The sequence below is a fragment of the Rhinopithecus bieti genome, unplaced genomic scaffold, assembly GCF_001698545.2.
Source record: "Rhinopithecus bieti isolate Rb0 unplaced genomic scaffold, ASM169854v2 scaffold_5246, whole genome shotgun sequence".
In the NCBI taxonomy this organism is placed as follows: Eukaryota; Metazoa; Chordata; class Mammalia; order Primates; family Cercopithecidae; genus Rhinopithecus; species Rhinopithecus bieti.
In genome coordinates, this window is record NW_016804704.1 from 1660739 (window position 1) to 1663181 (window position 2443).

The following is a 2443-nucleotide window of genomic DNA, read 5'->3' on the forward strand; positions in this document are numbered from 1 at the left end:
TAACTGCTGGCTGATGCAAAAGCATCAGAGAAAGGCTGAGGCTCTACTTAAAACTCATAACTTTTTCAGCTGTGCTCTTGTTTAATGCAAAAGGTCATTTTTGTGTCAATTGCTTCCCTGGAGAAAGAAGGGAGAAAATCTTTTTCCATCTCCTGCTTCACACCAGAGCAGTGTTTCTGGAGAGGGACTTTGGGAGAAACTGGCATCATTAGATGTCCCAAAGCCAAAGGCCCTTTTTCATTTTCATCTGTCATAAAGAAAAGAATTATAAAAAGGCAATCAGGTAGTATCCTACAAAATCAAATAGAAGGTATTTTCATCATCATCTTGCAAATCACAACATCCATGAGAGGTGTGATGCTGATAGTTTTGCATGTGGTCATCAGAGCAGGATAAATCAAAGTCCCCATTGGCTGTGATGGAATGGGCTCCCATGGAGCAACAGAGGAAGGCAGTTCGCTTTGCTTTCGCCTTCATTTTTCAAAAAATGAAGGTGCCAAGCATGGCAGCCCATGCCTGTAATCCCAGCACTTTGGGAGACTGAGGCAGGAAGATCGCTTGAAGCTAGGAATTCAAGACCAACCTGGACAACATGGCAAGATCCTGTCTCTACAAGAAAGTAAAAAATTAAAATTATATGGGCATGGTGACACTTGCCTATGTTCCCAGCACTTTGGCAGGCCAAGATGGGAGGATCGCTTGAGGCCAGGAGTTCAAGACCAGCCTGGGCAACATAGTGAGACCCCATCTCAAAAAAAAAATAATAGAAATGGTTGAAGATGGGCGAAGGAGAGATGAAGGGGGAAAAAAGATGTCAAGAAAACTGACAGCATATGAGATATCGTTTGGCCCTCTGGACACAATCATATCCCATGCTATAGGCATTTCAGTTATGTGAGCCAATAAATTTCCCTTATATATAAAGTAAAAAAAAAAAAATAGAAAAAGAAAGCAATAGTTGAAGACATTCATTCCACCTTATTTGGGAGACACTGCCACTATATCCTGCTTTTCATATCCTGGAAGGTGATCTGGACTTTGGAAAGCCTTCTTCAGCTCTTCCTTTGTTGCTGGGAGCAATCCAGGATCCAGCCCATAAGGATCTGTGTTAGTTTCTTGATGCTGCGATGACAAATGAACACAAATGTATTATCCTGCACTTCTGGAGGACAGAAGTCTGAAGCGAATCCTAAGGGGCTAAAGTTAAGATGTTGGCAGGGCTGCCCTCCTTCTGGAAGCTCTGAGGAAAAATCTGTTCCTTCTAGAGACTGTTCATATCTCTTGGCTCATGGCCATATCACCCTGACCTCGGCCTCCACTACCACATCTCCTCCTCTTCCTCTGACCTTCATGACTCCCTCTTATAGGGACTTTAGGATGACTGGATCCACCTAGATAATCCAGGATTATCCTTCCATTTTAAGATCCTAATTCAATCACAATTGCAATATCCCTTTTACCATCTAAGGTAACATATTTACAGATCCTGGAGACTAGAGCATGGATATCTTTTGCAGGGAGTGAGAGGAAAACATTATTCAACCTACTATGCTTGCTCAAAGTACCCAGAGTTAGTTTCTGTTGCTTACCACCAAAACCTAACTGATGTATTACTTCTACTTGGTCTCCGCAATGAAGAAAAAGAATAACTACTTTTTGATTGTTGTTGAAAACTAGGAAGATGATCATAAATAAACTAAAAGTAAACTGTTGAACATTCTTGGTCGATTGTTCCAAAGAATAGCCCTTTATTCCAAGTCCTGGTACAGGGTATAAATGGTACAGCGTGTCTTGTCCAAACAAGGACAGCCTGGTGTTTACCCCGGGAGGAGCCCCCTAGAATCGTCCAGGTCCCAACAGAATGGAACATCTCCCTTGACCCAGTGTGTTTGGTTCTTTTTGGCAGGACACTGACGTTCTGAACACTGCCATACTCACAGGAAAGACAGTTGCCATGCCTATCAAGGTGGTCTCTGTGGAGGAGAACAGTGCCGTGATGGACATCTCAGAGTCGGTGGAATGCAAGTCCGCAGACGAGGATGTTATCAAAGTAAGTCATTCCACAGCCAGCTGGATGGAACTGGTGGAAACTTCTCTTGGACATCCCATTTGCTAGGGACATTTACACTGAAATATATGAGGGTCAACTATACAGAGGCTTATGTGCAACACACTTCCAGCTGATCCACTCGTTTCCATTGCCATCTGTTTGTTTTCGCATCGTGGCAACCTAGTTAGGGTTTTTGGTTAATTCCTGTCTTTCTTCCTTTATTTGACAATTAAAAATTGTGTGTGTGCATATATTTATGTGTAATGTACAACATATTATTTTAAAATACATATACATTATGGAATGGCTAAATTGAGCTATTAGGCCAGTGCAAAAGTAATTGTGGTTCTTGCCATTACTTTTAAATGGCAGAATCCACAATTACTTTTGCAC

The 2443-nt window shown here is 42.0% G+C and overlaps 1 protein-coding gene across 1 annotated transcript in view; it reads left to right on the plus strand.

Moving 5' to 3' along the window:
- LOC108528390 (transmembrane protein 132C) overlaps positions 1-2050 on the plus strand; it is a gene marked incomplete at its 3' end in the record, with an annotated part of 406780 nt that extends 404730 nt beyond the window's left edge. Inside the window, exon 5 of the mRNA XM_017870197.1 lies at positions 1907-2050. Within this exon, the coding sequence (XP_017725686.1) occupies positions 1907-2050 (144 nt within the window). The remainder of the gene's footprint in view (positions 1-1906) is intronic.
- Positions 2051-2443: the final 393 nt, after the last annotated feature.